The 20,716-nt window shown below is 44.0% G+C and overlaps 1 protein-coding gene across 1 annotated transcript in view; it reads left to right on the top strand.

Moving 5' to 3' along the window:
- The window catches only part of UVRAG (UV radiation resistance associated), a 60,661-nt gene that overhangs the window by 21,525 nt on the left and 18,420 nt on the right, over positions 1-20,716 (top strand). Inside the window, exons 7-13 of the mRNA XM_027717840.2 lie at positions 4,262-4,367; positions 5,222-5,348; positions 6,242-6,326; positions 6,780-6,867; positions 7,434-7,494; positions 9,337-9,502; positions 18,894-18,972. Coding sequence (XP_027573641.1) covers positions 4,262-4,367; positions 5,222-5,348; positions 6,242-6,326; positions 6,780-6,867; positions 7,434-7,494; positions 9,337-9,502; positions 18,894-18,972 — 712 coding nt within the window. The remainder of the gene's footprint in view (positions 1-4,261; positions 4,368-5,221; positions 5,349-6,241; positions 6,327-6,779; positions 6,868-7,433; positions 7,495-9,336; positions 9,503-18,893; positions 18,973-20,716) is intronic.

The raw sequence follows: 20,716 nt of genomic DNA, 5'->3' as shown, positions 1-20,716 counted from the left end.
GTCTGAGGAGCTGCAGAACCCTCCTGTGAGCGTTCTGACCATCCCTGGCAGGTGGGAGATCTTTCTTCTCTGCTGCAGCTGCAGGATTCTGCTTCTCTTGGAAGTAAGTTTAGATTGGAGTTTGGGGGTGGCTTCCAGGAAAAGTGCAGCAGTTGCAGCTTTCAAACATGAGTCACCTGAACATTGGCTGGTGTTCCTCCTCCCTCCGTGGGTAAGGCCTGTGTGCTGTTGTCACAGGCACCTTCTCACTTGGGTGGCCTGTGACCGGAGGAACATAATCAAGTGGAGAGCAACTGTTTCCCTTCGTGGGTGGAGCCTGTAACCCATTCAACCTGAATTTGTGCATCTTCCTTTTCATTGTGCAGTGAACTCCAGCCTTAGTCTTGCTCACTGTCTGAGCAAGAATTGAAGCTTCTATTAAGGTTTGTTGGCCAAAGGCAGCTGGATTGTGCTGGTGTCCCTGTCCTGCTGGCAGGAGTTAGCATGATGTGTTTATGCACTTGGGAAATCTGATTTGCATCTAATTGACCTTTCTACTAAACACAGTGTCTGGAGTGTGATCTTTTCTGCTCTGGCAACAAGGTTTCTGTAATCACAAACTGAGACAGAACAAAAAGAAACTTCCTCTGTTACTTACCACGAATACATTTGTTCTTTGAGTAATAAAATCAACCCATAAATGCATCCCAGCACTGGAGTTAATCTGTGAATTGGAATAAGAGGACTAGAGACATCTCAGGTTTTGTGGCTTCACTTCTGGAAAAATTGTTTGAGCTTCCCAGTAAGACTCTTCTGTTCCCTTCATGCCCTGGGAGTATTGAAGGTGATCTGTATCCTACCTGCTTCCCTTAAATACTCCTCACCCTGCAGGCCTGGACCTGCCCTGCTGCCAATGTGATAGACGTGTTTTTTCCTTTTCTTCTCCTTTTCCAAATGGCTCAAAGCATCCACTCCTGCAGTGCACAAATCCACGTGGACTGGGTCATTCAAAAGCTTAATTGGAGTCTTGCACATGCAAGGCTCAAATGGAGACTCACATGTCAGCATAGGACTCACATGTGACTCACAGGTAAGACTCAAAACAGTTTGGGAGAATGCTGGAAAGTTATCTGTGCTGTCCTGGGTGAGTTTCTGACAGCACTGGCTCTTGGAGAGGTTTAATGTCATAAATGAGTAAGTCAGACTTGCATTTTATTCTTTTCTTACTCCCTACTGTCTTCTCTTGCCCTACATCTGCTTTTGACAAATTGTAGGTATAGGTTTCTGAGGAAATTGGAAAGGGAGTATATGATTATAAATTAGAAAAATTTTTCTTGTGGGAAAGCAGATGTAGCAAATGATGGTTTAAGGGGTTATGTAAAAAATACTTTATAGCTGGCTGGCACTCTCCACAATCCAATTTCTGGGTTGATATTAAGTAGTGTGCATTCCAGGTTTTGTATTTAATGGGAAGGCCTTAGCTTATTTTTTCTTTAATAATAGGTTTGGGTACTTTACTTCCAGGATCCTACATCTCACTTCTTGCCAGGATTGTTCCATTCTATTTTCTAAATCCCTGGTAGTAATTCTCAGTTTAAATTTAGTCTCGCTGTAAACTAAGGTTGTTCTGGCAAATAAGACCAGAGGCATTTATTTCTCTTGTGAGAAGTAGCTGTAGTATGTGACTGCTGTAATTAATTGATGTATTTATGGCTTAAGGGTCCTGTACATGAAAAATCCAGATGTGGCTGATAGAAGCAAATAGATATTTGGAATGGATGATAGAACTGCAAAATCATGTATCAAATGTCTAATAAAGCCGAGGCTCTTTCATTAATGTAAATACAAGCATATGTGAGCTTAATAGGCACAAGTCTCACTGCACTCCAGCTTTCAGGTTGTTACAGATTGCAGCCAGCAAGGAACTTGCTCTGTAAACCAGTAAATCACTGCTAATGCACGACCAGGAGGGACCAGGACACTGCAGCCTGTCTGAAAGGGCTTCAGCCGAACCTTCCAACTTAGTGCAGGCTGAAAGACAGTAAATGTGTTGTTACAGCACATTCCTGGGTTGTACAGTCAGGTTCTGTTGGGCCAGTGCACTGTGCAGGCCTGCAGGTCAGGAAAACTGACTGATCTTCTTGATTCTTGTGGCAAAAAAATCCTGTCATGGGAAGAAGTCTAAAACTTGCCCTCCAGGGCAGTACCCAAATTGAACTGACTGGCAGAATGTTGTATGGTGGAATTGTTTCAGATCTTCCAGCCAAGGGAGAAAGGGGCCTGTGGGCATAGATATTTTTTTTATTTTATTTTATGGGGAAGCAGGGAAGCAATTGGATGTCAAGACTCGAAAAGCCTTGAAGAAAGAACCCAAATAGCCTGTATTTCAGGAACTTGAGCTCTAGCAAGTGAAGAGGAGAGATGTTGAAGTTATGCCTGGTGCTTTTTCCTAGACCAAGTAGGGATGCAGCTTTTGTTGGGCTCAGCTTACAGTGTGGCTTATGTTTTTAATCTGTCTCACTGTCTCCTAGACTTCCAAAGGAAGGGAGGGTGTTTTGTTTCCTCTCCCTTTCCCCCATCTCAGAGAGCAGGTGATATGAGGCTGGAAGTGGAGCAGCAGCCCCGTGGATCCCCACCTCGGGTCCATCCGAGGGCTCAGGAATTTTAATGTCCGCTCTGCTTTCCGGTTTTTCCCAGGCAGCAGCGTGGAACTGGCTGAGGTTGGACAACTGCACAGCAGCTCTGGGGGCCCTAGGCAGTAAATCTGTCCCACTTCCCCTTCCAGTTGCTGTGCTGCTGGCTGACAATGGCTGGGAGCTCTGCAGACACGGGCTGACGACACTGTTGGCTGAACCATCCCTTCAGAAGGGCTGGAGTTTCTGCTGGAGCTGCCTTGGCTCTCCCAGCCCCAGAGGAAATTTGGTAGCAGGCCAGTGGCCTCTTGAAGCCCTCAATTAGCTTCTTAAGTGCTGTGGATGTGGTAATTTTAATAAAATATATTGAAAAATGAAGTCTTGAACAACGTAGGAAGAATCCTGCCTTGGCTGATAGCACGTGGGTTGTTCCATCCGTGGGCTCAACCTTGGCACTTCCTAAGCCAGGCTGGGCTGTGCTCAAAGCACAGCTTGGGCTGACTTTAGGCTGGAGCACTGGCCCTGCATTCAGCCTAGAAATGGGAACAAGGTGCAGTCAATTTGGGTTGGAGTTTCTCTCCATTCGTTCTCTATAAATTTTAATCCAGATTTATGGTGTCAGCTTGCTGATCTCCATCCACTGCTGCAATCATAATTGCTTCCACCAAGGGCTGTCTTGTGCATGCAGAAATGATGGGCAAAATTTCCATGCTGGCATTCCTATGGCTTAGTTTGTATTCCCCTCGTGGGATGACCTCAGATTTCCATGTGGGGACTGTTTTTGGCTGGGAAAGGGAGATTTCTGTTCATAGTTGCTGCTTTTGTGACATGGAGTCCCTAAAATTTTAATCTCGGAAGACTTTAACTTTGGATGCGGTCGTGTTCCTCCTGTTACCATTTGAAAGTTCTTGGAACAGCAGTGAACATCCTGGGATTGAGTCAGGCAGTGTCAGAAAATGCTCTGCCTTGCAGTGGAAATGGCACTGTTTGGCATCAAGGCAGCCAAGTTTCACTGCTGGGGTTTTACAGTGCAAGAAATGGCTGGATGATGTTTGGCTTAAAAAGAAATCCAGTTCTTATTAAAAACAGACTTGATTGCAGAGCAGTTTTTGTAGGTTGGGGTATATCTTTAGATGTCAATTCACCCAGCTGAACCAGTATTCCACAATATGGATTGTTTTGAGGAGTCAGCCTGAATGGATGTTTGTTCCTTATACTTGGGCAAGGGGAGAAGAACTTAGTTATTAACAACCTACGAATTTTGTAGTGAGAATTGATCACATGGCAAATGACCTTCCTAACAATTTATCAGTTACCTAAATCACAGGATACTGGGAGCTGAAACACTCTTTCAGTGAGTGAAACACCTCCCAGCAGTCAGGATTTGCTGCCTCAGTGTCGGGATGTGAAAACTTGTAAAACTTTCTCTTAATCACGTGACGGACTAAATGGAGAAAGTTCTCCCAGTGTAAAATGAGATGGAGAGGAAAGGCAAGTGTCACTCAGTTATTACTCTTTGCCTAAAAGTTTTAGCTTTGGGTAAGGCTTTCTTGGTAAGAAAACCTTCCAGACTTTTGGGAAGTGTGGGATAGAAGCCTCAGCCCCTGGTGCAGGACGTGCCACAGCTGTAACTTCTCTTCTCCCTGCAGGCTCCACAGAGCCCAGTGTGCAATCAAACAGACTCAGGTAACTGTGCAGAGGATAGGGAGGGAGATTGAAGAGAAGCTGAGATGTACATCCACACGGAACGAGCTGGTACGTTGGATTCATTACAACCTCCTTTCGTGGGCTCGCTGAAGCGTCTGGCTGATGTCTTCATCCTAAGCTCGGCTTTTTTTAACACTTGAACTTAAAATCTTTCTTCAGACCTGTCATTTCAAATGGGAACTCACCTGAGGGCTGTGTGATGTAACGACTGTGAGTTGTGTGTGGTGCTCAGCTGGATTGAGAGACTGCTTAGCCTATTTTTACCTTTTTTCTTATATGCTATAAAAGCATAAACATTGCACAGTGCACGGAAGAGGCTTTTCAGGAAAAACAAACTTGTAATGATTTAGATCAATCTTGACAGCAACCTGTGGTGGATTCAGGGTGAGGTGAGTCTACTGGCTGTACCTTGCTGCACCCCAACTCCCTTTGGATGAACAGAATTCCTGCCAAAGCTGTCAGTCAAGTGACATGCTCGTTTTAAGCAGGAATTGTACTGGATCTTGCAATAGCTTTTGACAGTTTGTTTTGCCTGCCCTCTTCCCCTCTCCAGAAGAGTCTGTTGGCACTGGTTTCTGCTTTCTGCCCAGCAAAGCTGGGCTCAGCTCAGAGCAGTGGGTTTGACAGAAAAGAGGTGGCCCGTGGTGACTTCCTTGCACTGGTGCTCACTGGCACATGTCCGTGTGTGGGACACGGATGAGTTGCTCTCCTTCCAAAGCAGAAAACCATCAGAGGCTTTGGGAATCTGTTGCCTGTGGTAATCTGTGAACTCAACCTTTAGTCTGGCAGGCACTAATCTTGTCCTGTTTATTCCTTCCCTCCTATACCCTTTTTCGTGGAACTGCTTCCCTGCTGAAAAACTTGCCTTCTTTTTTTTTTTGAATCTGTGTTTCTCCCAACAGAAGAAGGAGAGTGAATGTTTACAGCTGAAGATCCTGGTGCTACGTAATGAACTGGAGAGGCAGAAGAAGGCCCTTGGTCAAGAAGTAGCCTTGTTGCACAAGCAAAAAAGTAGTTTGAGTGACAGAGGTAAGTGTAGGAACCCTGAGCCTGGTTTATGGGCATGGTGCCCAAAATGGCATGGTTTCTCTTTCAGTTTTGTTTATTGTCTGGCTCTCACATGCTGTGTTTTTTCTTTGTCTGAAATCTGCAGGCAGGTATAATTTCTTCACCATCTGTGTTACACTGAGTTTTGGGCAGCAGTTTGTGGTGTCTTGTCTCTGAATAACTTTTTACTGTGACACCTCTCTAATGTAATCTTTAATCCGTGCTTAATTAACATTTTAGGAGAAAATCAGAAGGGCTGCACTGTAATACAGTAAACAGTGGCTTTGTAACCTCAGGGGGAAAGTTACTGTTCCTGTGATTAGGATTCCAGTTCAAGTGTTAGGAGAAAAAAATCCCTCTTAATAGCCTGCTATGTAAGTGAAAGGTGAAATGCTCAGTCATCCTGGTATTTTCCTGTACTGGGAAGGTGTCCTGCAGTAAAATGCTGCATCACTGCCCCTTTGGAGCTCACCAAGGCCAGGCTACACAAATGCTTGATCTCGTTGCAGGATTTCTTTTTGGTTTTTAGAGCCTATTTGAGTCTCAAGTGATGAGTCACTACTAAAATGAGTTTTTTGCCATGTACTTCATCCTGGCTGTGCAAGGGTTGGGGTACCATAATTCATTCCTGCCCTGCTTGGCCATGAGGGGAACAGGTATGAAAGGCAGCTGAAGTTTGGTTGTGTTTGGATGGTGAGTGGGTGCCTGGAGATCCCACTGTGCTGGCATTCCCTACTTTGGGAGCAAAACATGGAAAATGGGAAGAGTCAGTGGAGGATTATTGCCAGCATTTGTGTCAGTATCTACTTTTAAAACTTCTGCTAACTAAGAAAATACCTGATACTGTTTTTTTTTCCCTGATTCCTCTTGTTTAGAAAATGCATTTGGGACTGAATATGAGAAACTTGGAGAGCACAACGAATCCCTGTGTGAATTAAGGAAGGAATGCACTGCCAAGAGGTAAAAGGGCCTCTGCTTGTTCTGCAGTTGGAAAAGAAACACAAACTTGAGAGTAGGCCATTGGAAATGGGACTTCTGGCACCAAATCCTTCCTCCCGTGGCCCCAAAACTTCTGTTAAAACATCTCTGCTACAACTTGCAGATATCTAAAGGGAGGATTACCAGTGGCAAGTCTAGAAGAGAAGAAAACAAGATACTTGGTTGCCTGTGTGGGCTCTGATGGGACTTTTAGGTCTGTTTTAGTGTAACAGCTCTGTAATACCTAATTCTCAGTCAAAAAACCTCTGAAACGTGAGGAACGTGTGAAAACAACAACTTCTGCCTGCTGTGGGGCTGTTTTGGGTGGAGTTACCCAGCTTTTGGGGAGGGCAGGGGATACCTGGGGAGCTGCAGGAGGGAGCCTTATTTAAGGCTTTTGAGGGAACTAATGAGTTGGGGATCTCTTTCCCCCAGAGAACAGCTTTTGAAGACAAATGCCCAGCAGACTATTCGATGCAAGCAGCTGCTGTCAGAGCTGTCCTACATCTACCCCATTGATCTGGTATGTGTGCAGCAGCCTAAAAATCTGCCTGAGCTGAAATGAACTCCCTGTTTAGAACAGTGCAAGCAAATATCCTCTTTTATTCATGATGAAATTTGCTCTTTGCTCATCCTGTTTATCCCAGCTTCTTCTTACATTTGGTCCTTGGATTGCAAACTTCCCAGGGAGGGGTCTCCACTGAAATGGTAGAATAGCTGTAACTCTAATTTAATGGATATTTGCCACGTTGTTTACAGTGGTGTAAAGTAACCCTGACAGGAGGTGAGCTGAACTCTAACAGAGTGCACAGAAACAGATGTCAAAATGTTGAGCTCCAAAACCTTTTATATAATGATTTAAAATGAAGCTCTTCCTTCTTTAAAAAAGTTGCACATATTTTCTGAGTTTAGTGAAATGTGGATTAAAATACTGTGTCAAAGTCACTCTGAGTTTAAGTGGATATTTAGGTTTTGATTTTGATTTTTTTTTTCCCATAGCTTTGTTGTCATTGGATTTTATGCAGGTTTTGGTTTTCTGGATGTTATTGTTCCATTCTCACTTTCCACTGTTGATTTTTAAACTTACAGAATGATCAAAAGGATTACTTTGTTTGTGGAGTCAAGCTTCCTAATTCTGAAGACTTTCAAGGTAGCTGAATATTCTTAATGTAGCTGTTACAGTTGACACTGCTTCTAAATTTCATGGAATTAAGTAAACTGATAATAATGGCTTGGGATCCAAATTTTTGACCAGAAAGATCTAGACTAAAAAAAAAACCTTAGGAATTATTTATCCCTGCTGCCTTGCTACTGCAAAGGAGGTTTCTGTTGGCTCTTGGAAAAGCACCTCTGTGTTCTGAGGCTCCAAACCTGGAGTTACCCAGAGGGGCTGTGGAGTCTCCCTCCTTGGGGATGCTCAGAGCCCAGCTGGACACAGCCCTGGGCAACCTGCTGCTCCCTGCCCCTTCCCAGAGGTGCCTCCCAAACCCAGGGATTCTGCAGAGTGTTTGAGTCTGACCTAAAATTCCTCCGGGGCCACTTCTAGTCCATCAGTCTTGCTGGGGCAGCAGGCAGGAATCCCCGTTGGGTTTGCTGGAGCTGCTGGTGAGATTCTGGGATAAATACCTCCCCAAAAGGAGCCTGTAAACCTCTGTGACAGTATGGAGTGCTTTACAAGTCAGCTGCTGCTTTAACTGTCGACCCTCATCCTCTTGCAGAGGCCAATATTTCATGTGCCTGTGTGCATAGCAGTTGTACAGGTAACTGCATGCACTCAGCTGCACGTGTTTGGTGTGACTGGAGCTGCAGGAAAAAGCCCTGGAGAACTTCCCAGTGTTTGCTCACTCTGGTTTCTTGAGTAAAAACCTCCATCTGTTGTCTAACTCTTTAAAGCCATCCCACAGTAACTAACTTGTACTGACAATATGTATATCAGATGCAGAATAGTGGAGGAGTAATCTTTAAAACAAATTAATTTGTCAGCAGGACAAAACCCAGTCTGTTTCTTTGTTTTCCTGATTGCACTGAGTGTTGTAATGAATCAGTTGGGTAATTCTTGAGGAATCACTGGTGTGCATCTTCTGGCCCATTTTCAGTTTCCTGGTATTAATTCCTTACAAAAGAATTACTAATGCTTTATCCAAGGCTCTAGAAATACTGTATTGTGATGAAGAAGTACTAAGCATTCAGCTTATTGAAACATGCAGTTAAATTTGAAACCTGGCATGGATCTTATCTCACTCAGTAGGTAATATTTTTTTTTAAAAATTAGGCATCTGAAGGATCAAAAAAAAAATTGGTTCCCTAAAAAGCCAGTCGTGCTGCTGGTCCTCTTTGGTTGACTTCACGGGATTCCCTTGTGCATCAGGAGGGGTGACTCTCGTGCTGTTCGTATCCCCTACAAAGAATTAAAATCAGAGAAAAGGAAAATGAAAAGCCCTGATGTGGCTAAAGGATGTCATTTGAGTCACCAGACCCGGGTGTATTCCCAGCAGGTGAAGCTCCAAGGTTGAAACCTGAAATGTCAGATTAAAAAGGATACTTTCAACCAAGGGGTTAACCCAAGTTTTTGCAGTTGCTGGCTTGGAGCAGAGCTCCTGCCCTGGGGAGGGTGTCTCTCCAAGTGACCTCACTGGTGGCTGGAGCTGTGCAGCAGCGCAGCCTTCCCCTGACCCTGGCAGTCCACCCACACAAATGCACAAAGCTTAAGGCTTGACTTTTGTCTTGGGAACCTTGTTCCACTTTTCCCATCTTTCCTTGGCCCTCCCCCAGCCAGGCAGTTCAGCTGTGGACGTGTAAAACTGGCAGGAGAATGAGCCACGACCAGCTTTCCATGAGAGCCAAACACAGGGAGTGCAAAGCTCTCCAAAGTGACTTAAGTGTTCCTAAGTTCTGGTTTCTGAGGGCTGTGTTAACTGTGGTGCTCTCTGAGCAGCAGGGCTGAGCACCAGCATTCCCTGGATCCAACAGTGGAATCTCTTTGTCCTTGCAGCCAAGGATGACGGGAGCATCGCCGTTGCCCTGGGCTACACTGCTCACCTGGTTTCCATGATCTCCTTCTTCCTGCAAGTGCCACTCAGGTATCCCATCATCCACAAGGGCTCCCGCTCCACCATCAAAGACAACATCAACGACAAGCTCACCGAGAAGGAGCGAGAGTGAGTATGTTGGGAAGGCACTTCCCTCACAACAAAAAATCACCACCAAAAAAACCCCCCGCCCTGAACAGGTTTGGGTGCTCTGAAGTGACACACAATTTGCCTCTCCTTGAAAACAACAAATCAGCACTGAAAAAACCCTCACCTTGAACAGTTCTGGGTCCTCTGAAGTGACAGGGAATTTGAAGGCACTGTTTCCAGTAGTCATTGGAGTTTCTCGTGTTGGAATTCTGGGAATTCAGCTTTGTTGTTCTCGTTCTGTTGGCACACACACGCCTCTGATTTGGCTTCCAGTAATGCTAGAAAAACTTAAATAGTGTTTCTTAAAGGTGAGTTTTGGCTGCTGGTTGGAAGAATTGCCCTTTGTGTTTTGCTACTGGCTGTGGGAATAAACTGCAGATGGCAAGTGCAGCCTCACTGGGAGCTACTGCCAGTGCTGGGCTGGGGACAGAGAAACGAGAGGAAACAAATTTTCTCTATCACAGAGGGGTTTAATCCATTGAAAAAGAGCACAGTAAACTGCCACCTACTGTAAATCAGCTTAATGTTCAGTAAAGAGCTTTTTGTTTGTTCTGTAATCGTTGTCTTTCAGCATAAGAATCCAGATCAGGATGGAAGGGTTTTATTGTGCCTAACTGACAGGATGGGGATGCTTGGAAGGGTCTGATTCCTCTTTGCAGCTTAGTGACTTTGGGCAGGACAGACAAGGTAGTTTGCCCTAAGAGTTGGAATCACTCAGGTCTTCTTGTTTTGACACAATAAAATACAAGTACATAATGATGTCTTGCAGAGTAGTTTGGATGCCATTTTAATAACTTGTCCAAACACTTCCTGGGTGACTTAACAGAACATTAACTTGTTTTGGTTCAGTGTAGGTCTTGAAGCATATGGTCATATCCTTCCTGAGCATCACTTGAAGGAGGATTGCAAACTAGAACATTTATATCTGCAAAACAAATTTCTGAGGAGTAGAGCTGCCTGTGTGTGGGTGTGTAAAGATTAACCCAATTTCCTGTTGTCTGAGACAGATTGGAGGGTTTAGTCCTTCAGGCTACAGCCTTCCAAACCCTCATGACTTAATCCTTGATTTCACAATAGATTTGTGGAAAGGAGAAAGTTTAGCTAAGAGTATGAATCCCTGTTGGGCCATTTACCTGTGTTCTGCAAGATTTTTTCAGGATTAGCTCCTGCCTGAGAATCTTCTCTTCCCAGCTATTGGAGAGACAATCCCACCAACTCTCAAAGGACTTTGGTTACTACAGAAAACCTCAAATGTCATAAATTTGCAGTTTTCTTTCTAAACTAATGGTTCATGTTTCTCCCTTGCTCCTGACTGCACTGAGCACAGCAATTAACATGCATTATTAAATTTCTTTATTTCAGTCACCTGTCCTTTAGCAGCTTTTCAAACTCCAACATAAACTGTTGAGTAATTGCAGTGAGGTAATCCCTATATTTAATCTTTATTATAACACATACATCCTGATTACTGACTATGTTAAACATTTTACTTGACTTTGTAGTTCTTTTTTTTTTGATGGCAGAGTTGCCCCAAGATCCTTATTAGGAGCTTCCAGAAGTTGTGTTTTGGGGGGAATAGCTGAGTTTTTCACTCCAGAGCAAATTAATAAGTAAATGTGTGTATTTTTAACGTTATAATGTATAAAGATTTTACTACACTTCCAAGTTTCTTTTCTCAGTGCTCTGGTCTGGTTGGCAAGGGGGTGTTGGGTCATAGCTTGGACTCCATGATCTTGGAGGTCTTTTCCAACCTTAATGATTCTGTGATTCCTGAGGGTGGAATGAGGTGTGGAATGACTGCCATGCAGTGTATGGTCAGCCCTGTAGTCATAGGGATATCAGCTTTTAGAATCCATTCAGTAAGTGTGTTCCTCTTTATTCAAAACATAGTTTTGGTACTACTAAAACACCAGGTTTTCTTCATGGGAAGGCTTGTCCAGCCCTGGCACAGCTGCCCAGGGCAGTCCCCATCCCTGGAGGGATTTAACAGCCCTGTGGATGTGGCACTTGTGGGGACATGGCTCAGTGCTGGGGAATGGTTGGGTTTGGGTCATTCTTAAAGATCTACCAACCTACATGATTCTATGGACATATAACTCCCAGATTTAAGCTCCCTGGGACAGCAGCTTGTTCCTCTGTGCAGTGACAAGCAGCATGTTTGCAGAATAAACCACCTCAGTTCCTTGGCTCTGCTCTGGTGCAACTGAAACCTAACACTTCATCACATTCTCATCAGCAGCGTGAGAATGCTGGGATTAAACTCTTTCTGATGTGCCCTGACACTGTGTCTGTCGAGCCCTGCATTTCATGCTTCTGTTAGTCTGCTCCCAGAGTTTTGAATGCAGAGTAGCTTCCAGCTCAGGGCAAAATAAGGATTGTTATGTCTGGAGTGGGACATAGGCTGTGAAACTCCCTGTGTTGGTGTTGCTCCTCATGTCGTAGTATTTTGTAATATAAACAGTTTGGAAATATATATACCCCTCTAAGAAAAATAATGGGGTTTCTGGAGTTTAATCACCTTTCTAGTACCCTATGTGTGTCTGGACAGGTGAAATGCACATTCAGAGCAATTATTGCTGTTGGACTTTTGCAGTGTCGCTCACACTGTGTCTTTTAAAAGATTTTCAACAACTCTTACTTCCCTGCTAGGTGAGTTGGAAACAAGAAGGGCTTCAAGAAACAGTTCTGCTAACAGGGTAAGCCCCCAGGGTTGGAGGTGCTTCAGCAGTGCCCAGCACAGGGCATGGGCACTGCCCTGCTCCTGCTGGTCAGGAAAGCTTGCATTGTGTTGTGTGTGCTTCACAGGGTTAAATCATGTGCTGGGAGTTTCTGACAGTGGAAGTTCTGATGTGAAAAGTTTCTTCTCAGGCTCTCTGAATAAAACCAACGTGGGATTCCTTGCCAGTTCTGCCCCCAAACTGCTTCCAAATTACCTTCCTCAGTGTGTTGTCACACCTCAAAGAACTGGAAGACAAGCTGTATTTGCAAATAGGTGTTGCTGAACCAGCCTGTGGATAATGTTGGAGCATTTGGAACCCACTTGTGGAATGAGCAACAGTCTGTAGGTGACCCTCACTGCTGGGGCCTCTCTCCAGCTTGGAAGAACAGGAAAATCAGTGTCTCAATGTTAACAGGCTTGGTCCAGCAGCACTGAGGGGGTTCCTGCTCTGTGCCTGGGAACAGATGAGCCACTTGCAACAAAGCAACCTGGAAAAGGGGGACACCAGCAAGTGAAGGGTAGCTTTTCACTGACATGAACGTTCCCCAGCTCAGTGGAGAAGTCTTTAATCATATTTGGGGCTTCGGCTGAGATAATGAAATGGCAGCTTTGGGGAGAAATCTTGGCAAACTTAAATCAGATGGAGGGAGATGTTTGGTTGAGAAATCCAATAGCTGTCAAAGCAGAGCTGAATCTTTGGGGTAGATGGAGTGTGTGTTAAGTGTGCAGCTATATTGCTCAAAGAATGCTTTCTGCCATGAACTTCTCTTGAACTGTATTTTTACATTCTACATTCTTGAGGATATTTAGCTCGAATCCTGGCTTATTTTATTCTTGATTACCAAAATAATGCTCGTGCCTTCAGTGGGTCAGCAAATATTGCAGTGCATAGATTAAGAATTAGATCAGGTGTTCTTTAATAAATTTAGGTCCTGTTAACACTCTTTCTGGGAACTGGAAGTTTTTACACGCTCCTGGCCAGGCTGAGAGAGCAGATTTTTGTTTACTGCAGTGGATGAGACCACTGACCCCAGACATCTCCAGCTGAGAAATGTTTCTGTGAAGACATACTAGGCTTAATTTGCTCCCATTGGAACACTATACTCCTGATGAGATTCTTTTTCAAAACATGACTTCATTGTTTCAAATAAGCAGGGACTTGCCCTGTGTAAAGTGTCCTCCAGTTAAAAATGATCCTCCAGTGGCAGGAGATTTACAGTTCTGATAGCAAGGTTTGTGCTCTGCCCTTCCAGTCAGCCCCTGTGCTGTGGCATCCATCATGGCTTGGATGGTGCAAGCCTGGAATCCAAGCTGAAATCTGTCACAAAATGCCCAATTAACAAAAAGCCATCGGTGTCAGTGGCTCCTTGGGTTCCTCTCTGTGCTTGGGGCTCTTTGAAAGCGTTATTGCTGAAGCAGTGGAACGATTCCCTCTTGTATAAACTGGTGACTGTTATCAGGAGCTGCCTGACTTTCAGAATCTGGGTCTTTGCTTTTGTATTTTCTCCCTCCAGTCTGCCCACACTGAAGCTGCTGTGCATTGTCCAAGAGCAAGGGCACAGCAGTTACACTTACCACAGAGAGATGCTCCTGCTTTTCCATTATCACCACCTTAGCTATTCACACAGGCATTTTGAAAATACACTGCAGAAAGTCACACTGCTGATGTTTTCCTTTCCCACTAAACTAATTATCTCTGTGTTGTGCAAAGCTTGAAGGAGGATGTGCTTTTCCCCCTTGGCAGTCTGTACTTTTGTCATCAAGTTTGTTTTACAAGCGTAGCTTTTCCTCTCAAGTAGGAACTCAAACCCATATAGTAATCCAGTCTGAATTCCCTTGGGATTTGGGATTCATATTCATGCCTTAATCTCCAACAAGTAAAGTGCACACTTGTCATCCTCTTTCCTGCCTTTTCATTTAATTTTGGGTCTTCTGCTGCAGATCTGTGCCAGTCTCTGCTCTGAAGGTGACAGAGCTGTGGTGCAGCTTTTCTGAGAAGGAAACAGGTTTTAAAGCTGTGCAGCCAAAGCTCCTTGTGCCCTGTCCTTTAGGTGGGATGCTAAGAGGTTGGAAGTGCTGGGATTTTGGTGCCTGTGGCTTTTGAGCAGCCTACTTTTCCTAATATTTGATTTGAAGTGTCCTGGGGAATCCTGGTTTCAAGTGCTGGCTGGACAGTGGTGGTCATCCTCACTTAAAAGGGTTTGCTTTCTTCTGGTTCAGAGAAGTCCCAGCACTTTTAAACAACAAAGTTTGCTCTCCTGGATCCAACATTCCCTTGGAGTGAGCAAGCAGGATGTGGTTGGGTTGGGGGGAAAACCCTCCTTCCTCCCTTGCAGACCCCCAAAAGGGGGTGAGGGTGAAAGAACTCAGGAAATATTTAAACCTTTTTCTTGTACACTCCTCATACTTCAGGCATATCAAGCAAGAACTTGTGACTTTTTCAGGTCATTATCTTATCTGGATTGGGCTGTTTGGTTCTATCCTTGTATAGAGTGTCCCATCAGTAGATTTAAGCTTGAGACTCATCATTTTCTTAACTGCCCCATATTTTGTAGTGTTGTGTGAGGCACAGTTGTTCCCTGGATCTGATGGATGGCTCTGTTATCACACCAGTGTCTTACAGACACACAAATTACATCAGTTCTTTATCTGTATAATAGTGAATAATTGGGTTTCAGCTGCATCCTGCCAAGTCTGCTCCACAGCCATCTCCCTGCAGCCATCCTGCTCACTGTCCTGGGAAATGAGAAGTGAAGGAAAAAGCCAGGTTGAGTTTGTTCTCTGACAAATTTGGTGCAGTTGGCCAGGAAGTGTCAGATACTGTAAATACAGCGATGTCAAAATACAGTGGGGCTGGTTTTATTTAGTCTTGGGACTAAGATTCCAGTCTCTAAGGTCCCTTCCTACCCAAGCCCTTCTATGAGAATTAAGTGTTCCTAGGGCATAACTGTCCTTGCTGTTAGTTTGACTTGCAAAGCTACAAATACTCCTGGTCCTTGGAGTTCTGCATGATTTTGGAAATTAAGGCTTCATAGCACAGTTCTAGACTAGATTTCACTCACATTTGCCAAGTGGGATGTAAGGTGCTATTGAAATTGTGCCACACTTCAGCCCGTGGAGGACAGTCAGATGTGAGGTGTAAAAATCATTATTCTACCCACTTCTTCTCTTCAGAGCTTTCTGAAGTAGAGATTGAACTTTAATATAATTTGGGCAGAAGTCTGAACAGAAGGGAGAATAAAAGATCTAAAACACATGGTGTGATACCAAAGTAGAAGCAGGTGAAGGCAGTTGAAGATGAAGCAATTTCTTAAGCTTTAAAAATAGTTTGTATTAAAGACAGGCTGTTACAGACAATAAAAATGGGCCACCAGTATATTGGTACATATGTGATAGTTCTGGATGCAGAGGAGTTCATAAATCACAGGACACAACAGCAAATGTACCCGGACTTGAATTCATGGGAGATGCTTGAGGTTTGAAGTAAATGTATGGAATAAGGATTCTTTCATCTTTCCCTCACAGTTCCCGTGTGCCTGAACCAAGAATCCTGGGATTCTCTTGCATGTTCATCAGACACTGAAGAGATTCTGTAAAACAGCTAAAGATGAGCTGAGGATCTGAAATTAGAGGAGCTCTTGAGGGCTCAGAAGTACTTGTGTAAGGCCAGCTGAGAAAGGTGGGACAGTGCAGAGGAGTTTTCAGTGGTTAGAGTAGAATATTCAGCACAATTTCTCTGAGTTGTAAGAGAGATCTAATGCTTAAACCACCACCACAATCAGGCTGGTTTGAGCTCTGAACCAGGCCTGTGGTTTTCCAGAATCAATTTCTGCAGGCAGCTTGAAAAGATCTTTTTTCTCTAATCAGTTTTCTGGTTTTTAGATACCCCAGTATTAGTGAGCAGTGGAGACACTTTAGTAGCAAATTGTTGCCTGGGCTGTCTTATCAAAACCAGGGGTTTAATCCATATATTTAAAAGGCAGTAAGATATGGGTTACAACTCTTTGTTAAGGAGTAACTGATATTCTTTATGAATCACTATTAAAATTACTCCTGCTGTCTGCCCTGCTCTTTATAGACAGATCATCTGCTCAGGGTGTATTAGGGCTGTGTTTTAAGGAGTCTAAGTGCCGTTGCAATGTTGTATTCTATAGTTGTGAGTAAATATCACCATATTTTTCCAAGGGCACAGGTTGAACCTGGCTGAGCAGAAGCTGTTTAGTTCAAAATTGCTGCCTGCTCACGTGGCAGGGGATGGTCTCCTGCAGTGATAAGTGCTCCTCTGAGGAGGACCAGAGGTTGACTCAGAACAGAATTCCTGTTACTTGACAGCTTCTCTCAGATGATCTTTTCTGGTGGTCACACAGCAGGTCCCTGTGGCTTGTGTTTTTTCTTCTTCCCCCTTGGAATTTGCCATCTCAGAGTAGGTGTCTGTGTTCTGCTTTAAAGGAGCTTCAATGATTTCTTTTCCCCCCCCCAAACATACCAGCAAGAGTGGAAGAAAGGAAGGTGCACTTTGGAGCAGAGTGGGCAGGCAGAGGCCATTTTGCAGTTTATTACGCGTTTTGTGATTATAAAAGTACTGAAATAGTAGTTTTCAAAAGTATTTAGGATAACTAAAACCTTGCAGAGCAGACTTAGCTTTCTGCAGCATGCCAGAGGGAGGGGTTGAGCTCCCTGTCCTGCTTTTCTGTGGAGCAGGCAAGAAGGATTGGATGTGGGGAGCCAGCAGTTGGAGTTGTGTTCGATTACAGTCAGCGAAGCGCTGTGTGAAATGTTGGGGTTCCTCTCCCTCGAGTTCACTGCTTGTGACCAGGCTTAATGGGCAAGCAAGATAACACCCAGAGAGAGACAGAACAGTTGGGGATCTTTGTCTCTGGAGTCCTGAATGTGCACAGCCAGAGACAGCACTGACAGTTCTCCAGACTGGCCTGTCAGTGATTATGCTGGGAAGGCTGACCCGGGATGTGTGTGGTTTTAAAAGCTTTCCAGATTAATTAGTGCAAGTTAGAGGGGAGAAATGTGAATATTGGCAAAGAAGCAGGAGCAGTGTGATAAACAGAAAAGCCTATTTTTTCCCTGTGTGTGGGAGATGGTAGCATCATAAACCAGTTTTTATCCTCTTTTCTATACGGATTGAAGAGCTCTGTGTCTAATAATAGAATACATGGTTCCCATTACCAGTGACTTCATGAAATACTACCTTGGAGTGAAACATGGCTTGTGTTCCTAATGGTGCTTTTATTGTCAAACTTGGGTTGGTTTTAGGCTGTTAATTGTAAAGGTATCCTTTAAATGTAACCCCTGCTCTGCCCGGGCAGTGTAACTGGAGAGATGGAGATGAATTCCTTTTGCTTTGTGTTTTACACTTAGAATGGAATTTTTGTAGCATGTGTTCATTTGGAAAGGTTTCATTTTCTTGCATGGGGAACTAGTTGGATTTATAGATCTATTAAGCAAGGTGAGTTAGATATACACTATTCACAGGGATTTTTATATTCCTCAACTTGAAGTGACCCAGCGAGTTTGAAAGCAGCATAAAACCTGGAGCTGACATCTCAATATTTGATCTGCTGTGATCGTGCCCTGCTGACCTTTAGCTTTAATGGCACTATATAATTCTTAAAAGTTGCAAATGCACTCTACTGTGGGGCTGATGGATGATAAAATCCACTTTGCCTAATCACCTCTCCAGAATGTGTGTTGTTTCTAGTAGATACTGATCTTCTGTATCTTATATTTGAGGGAGCCTTTGGTTTCTGCCTTAATGTGGGGTTTTCTGCAGATAATACACTCAGCATCTTGATTAGGAGCTGCAGGACATGTGGCTCTTGAGAAGGCAGGAGCTCCTTTCATGGTGGAGTTCCCATAAACGTGGATTTCAGATTGTACCGAGATTGCTGAACTGCCCAGGGTGACCTCAAACCTCTGCTGCTGAGGAGGAGTTAAAAGCCATCCCTCAGAACTGCAGTGTACAGCCACGAAAGCTGTCCAGGAGAACTGCTGCACTCGAGCTGAGAGCTCTGGGACAGATGTCTAAAATGGTATTTTTGAATGCAGACGCTGTCAAAGGGTTTCAGTGCTTTAGGGGCTGAACTTTAGTTCTCCCCCCTCACACAGCAGGGGAGGTGGTGCTGTGCTGTTGCACAAGCTCTTTGTGACATTTCAGTGGTGAGCAATATTGATTAAAGAGGAAAAGTAAACATCAGGAGCCCTTTTGCAAGGGCTGTAGTGACCTGTGATGCTGTGACTTAAACCTTTGGGGGTGTGTGAAAGGAATCACTTCTATTCTGACTCTTCCTCTGGTAAATGAGCCTGCAAATGTCTTCTGTGTGAAGGGCTTTGTGCTCTGCCCATCACAGAACAACCCACAATAATAAGCATCTTTTAAAAACCTGAAATGCTCAAAAAATCTGGAATTCCTCAGCTGAGTTCTGACATCAGTTTTTAAAAGGCTGATTGACTGGGGCTGCAAAGGGTTTCCAAGAACATCCTGCGAGGGGGTTCCTGGGAGAAGTCAGCAAGGGAAGCTTGTTAAATCTTTACCTTCTCAGAGAAGGAGTCTGGGGATTTGGAAGTTTGCATAAGCATCTGAATTATTTCACCTTAAATGCATATTTTCCCCTCTTTTTTTTTTTTCTTTCCCATCAGATTTCCTTTATATCCAAAAGGAGGGGAGAAGCTTCAGTTTGAATATGGAGTTTATCTTCTCAACAAAAATATAGCACAGGTAGGTACACTTGAGGTGACTTTTTTATTATTATTCTTTATTTATATCTATTCTCTGCTTAGTGTCAGTATGACCTGTGTGCATGTGCTGTCTGGTGATGCTGTTCTCTGTGGGGAACATCTGTGAACTGAGATACATCCTTGAAATCCTTGTCTTACCTTACAGCTTTGGGCTTGAGGTTTTATTCTGTGGTGCTTAGAGAAGGACTGGTCAGATAGTAGTGAATCTTTTCTTTTTCAAATAGTAAATTCCATGAGTCTGTACACACTGCTTTGAAAATTGTAAATGTTTTCTGCTTTTTTATTCTGTCATACTTACAGATCCATCTGTGTCATTCTCACTGCTGTCCTTAATTTGCTGTATTATTCCTTTAACCAGTATTCTACTCTTGTAAGAAAACACAAGTAGAAAATCTGAAGTCTTGCAAAGGCGTGACTTTATACTTAATTTAAAAAAAAAAAGGACCTCCAATCAACCCTACTTCCTTGCTTTTCATGTATTTTAAAAATCATCACATAATCACTTACTATAATAATCTGGTTTAAGTCTCTTCCTCTTTGCAGACTTTCATGCTCTGAAAGACCTCCTTCCATTTTTAAAGCGTTCTCCCTCGGTTTGTGAGGATTCTTCCTGTCTCCAGTTCTCCACCTGAGTCCCCATCTCTCCTGCAGTGCAGTGCCCACAGCTGGACACAGCTGGGCAGGTGTTGCTTTCCAAGCACTGAGGAGAGAATTGGCAGAAATGCAGCCCAGCTCTTGTCCTTTTAGTTCCAGTTCCCTGTGTTCCAGTGGGTTTGTGCTTTGAACAGAGCTTCACTCCCAGGGTGAACCTCATTCAGTGCAGCAGCCCCAGGGACCTTCTGCACAGCACCCAAACCCCTCTGGGTTTGTGCAGGTTCTCAGTCATGTCTGACCTCCTGCACCTCGAGTGTCTCCTCAGAGATGCACCTTTTGTTCTCAGCCACGGGCCTGACTTGGTGATGGAAGAAACTGGGGAGAGGGGGGTTGAGAACTCAGGCTCAGCTTTGTGCTGCTGCATTTCCAGCTCTCCTAAATCAAATACTGCTGGAACTGGGGTTCTCTTCACCTGGGTGGAGCCCCCCTTCCCCTGCACTTCCATTTGCAGCCATTCCTCACTGCACCCAAAGAGTCCTTGCTCTGGACTCCCTCCTGCTTCATGAATATCCCATTTCCCCGGCATGCTTGTGAGCATATTGCACCAGAAAGTGCCAAGAGATTTAAATTCCAACAGAAATATGCCATTTCTGTTTCTAACCCATTTGTAAGGCCTGAAAGTAGATTAGTCTTACAGTTTTATTCTTGAAAAATCTGGCCTTTTAATGCTTAGTTTCTTCTTGTTTGTTTTTCCAGTTCTCTCTTCCATCACTTTTTTGCCATTCCTTACCCCAAATTGAAGTAAAGCTTCTGGATCTTTTTGTGTTGTTTGTTTTTTAAGCTTGGATTGCATTTACCATTTTCCAGACTTCTGGTGTCTTGCCCGTGCTCAGTGTATTTTGGATGATAACCTCCAGCGGCTCTGAAATTATTTAAAGGCTAAAATATCTTAAAATGAAGTTAATCAAGCCCTGCTAATCTTGGAAATTCACTTAACCAGGCTGTTAATGGAGCTTAGACTGTGCCTCTTTGTTGGTGGTATTAGTAATAGCAGCCAGCTGTTCACACTTGACCTTCATGGGGGAAGACTGGTGAGAAAAAGGGATTAAATACCCTTTGATAGCTTTCCC

The sequence above is a fragment of the Pipra filicauda genome, unplaced genomic scaffold, assembly GCF_003945595.2.
Source record: "Pipra filicauda isolate LSUMZ 115617 unplaced genomic scaffold, ASM394559v2 scaffold352_size854550_pilon, whole genome shotgun sequence".
Taxonomy (NCBI): Eukaryota; Metazoa; Chordata; class Aves; order Passeriformes; family Pipridae; genus Pipra; species Pipra filicauda.
The sequence above is the reverse complement of the archived record's forward strand: the minus strand, read 5'-3'. Positions and strand labels throughout refer to the sequence as shown.